The sequence below is a fragment of the Sphaeroforma arctica genome, assembly GCF_001186125.1.
Source record: "Sphaeroforma arctica JP610 unplaced genomic scaffold supercont1.849, whole genome shotgun sequence".
NCBI lineage: Eukaryota > Ichthyosporea > Ichthyophonida > Sphaeroforma > Sphaeroforma arctica.
The window spans coordinates 17,271-19,441 of NW_014039709.1; the positions used below are offsets into that span (position 1 = coordinate 17,271).

General features: G+C 40.4%; 1 protein-coding gene across 1 annotated transcript; it reads right to left on the reverse strand.

Annotated features, from left to right (window-relative positions):
• On the reverse strand, window positions 1–465 carry SARC_08906 (hypothetical protein; the record flags this gene model as incomplete). Its single annotated transcript, XM_014297096.1, has 2 exons — window positions 1–316; window positions 452–465. 2 exons carry the CDS (start codon window positions 463–465, stop codon window positions 1–3), a joined length of 330 nt encoding a protein of 109 aa, XP_014152571.1.
• Between the last annotated feature and the right edge of the window lie 1,706 nt (window positions 466–2,171).

Consider the following 2,171-nt stretch of genomic DNA (forward strand, 5'->3'; position numbering starts at 1 on the left):
TCAAACTCCAGAAAAACCAGTCCAACTGTCTCCCGTGGCCGTGACGCCCGTGAGTCCGTGACTCGTGAGCCGTGACCAGTCTTCACTCTCCAGTCTCCACTCTCCAGTCTCCACTCTCCAGTCTCCACTCTCCAGTCTCCACTCTCCAGTCTCCGCTCTCCAGTCTCCACTCTCTAGTCTCCACTCTCCACACAGGGGGTGAGGCGTGAGGGCCCGAGTGCTCAACGCCCGGGCCAAGTTGCGGAAACTGCCCAGAGGCAGTCTAGCCAGGCCCGGCTGCCCCCAGGGGCCAGGGCAGACTCCCCAGAGTCCCAGACTAGAATTACAAATTCAAAAATTGATATTTATATATATATAAAATAGATGCCGCCACCTACAGTTCGAGCCACCTAAATTGGCCACCATTGTAAGAGCCACCTACAGTCGCCACCTACAGTCGCCACCTACACACATTGTTGACAACATCCGTGAAAATTCCTTTTCAATATATTTTATGTATGTAAACACCACGGAAATTGAGCGTTATATCGAGTTTGTATTGAGCTGTACTGAGTGATTATATAGCTAGTAAACATTGAAGTGAGGCCGGAAAATCATACCAAGCATTTAACTCTGGCGTATGGTATCAGGTAACGCGGGAAGTAGTCAAGAGTCTCCTTCGCCAGAAGGACTCTATAATCGTGGCGATTTCAAATTAAAGAGAGCGAGAACAATAAATACATAATATTAAATTTCGGTTAAGACAAGACATATCTCAATACACACATATACGCGTATTATTAGGCATACAACATACTTGGAAAATTTTCAATTTTATTGTGTATATACGTACAGTGTACTATGGTATGGTATAGGTGGCGACTGTAGGTAGCTCTTGCAGTGGTGGCATCAACATTTCTCAAATAGATGACCCTCTCGCTACTCTCTACTACTCTAAGAGAGAGAGAAGAAATAAAATAGATTTCATCATTTTCATGTACAATTGTAAATGGATGATACGAAGAGTAAGTATGCTCTCTATATGGTTATTTCCCTCTGCATGCCAATGGAGTACATATGGTGCATTGCTGACTATGGAGTATGGAGTATGGACTTTGGACTACATATGGAGTACCGAGTATGAACTAAAAACAAGTAAACATGATCAATGATCATTGACATGACGTATGTTGTCAATTGCGTCAGTGTACAACTGTCAACTGTACAAATTTATACATGTAAATACCTAGTCAGGGGTTTAAAAGAAAAAAGGGGGGGAGGTTTGTTCTATTTTTTAGAGTTTTGGATTTAGGGTTTTATAAACAAATATGTATGTACACAATTCCAAAGCCTTCTAAATCGACAACAATTCATAGCCTCTTGTGTAAATGCAAGACATGAACAATTATTATTTCCCTCGAGAAGCTCGCATCGGGTATTAGTATGCTGGCCAGCTTCTATGCTATTAATATTTATTTAACTACTTACACTGTGTAGTGACTTCACTGCAACTATGTACACAAAGGTAATGGAAGGTTATGTGTACTACTAATCACTTCTATTATATCGCTACAGACAGGTGATGAAATTTATTTATTACTTCTATTATATAGCTACGTAAAGGTGACAAGGCTATCTGAAACACGCAGAGCGATGCTCATTAGTGAGTGCTATTTTGGCAGCTAGTATCATCAACAGAGAACCACAGAGCATTTTTGCACATATACCATGAATGGCATAAGGAATACATTCAAAAATACAAAAACAATTAATAAGTTACTATGTCATTCGGTCAAATTGCTGCAGACTTCCTACGTGCCATTAGTTGCTGGCCAAACGAGGTCATTTGGGCCTTGGTAACGCACAGTCCTACCAATAGTCCAGCCAGGTAAGGCTGTTTGTTAAGAACTTTATTGATATATGGATTAATGGCTGACCTATCTTAGATGCTGTGATTGGCCAAATAAAATGTACTGGTGTACATGATATTCGCGTACACATACAATGAGTACTTATAGTACAAAATAATCCCGTACAATAGAATGTTTGTATCGCACACATCTTATGCAATGCAGACAAAAGCCTATTATATAGGGATGACAAAAAAGCGGAAAAATAGTCTCGACTATAGCGAATTTTTACATTTGCGCATCTCTTAAGAATGTATACATCACCGGTTTTCATAATTGTCT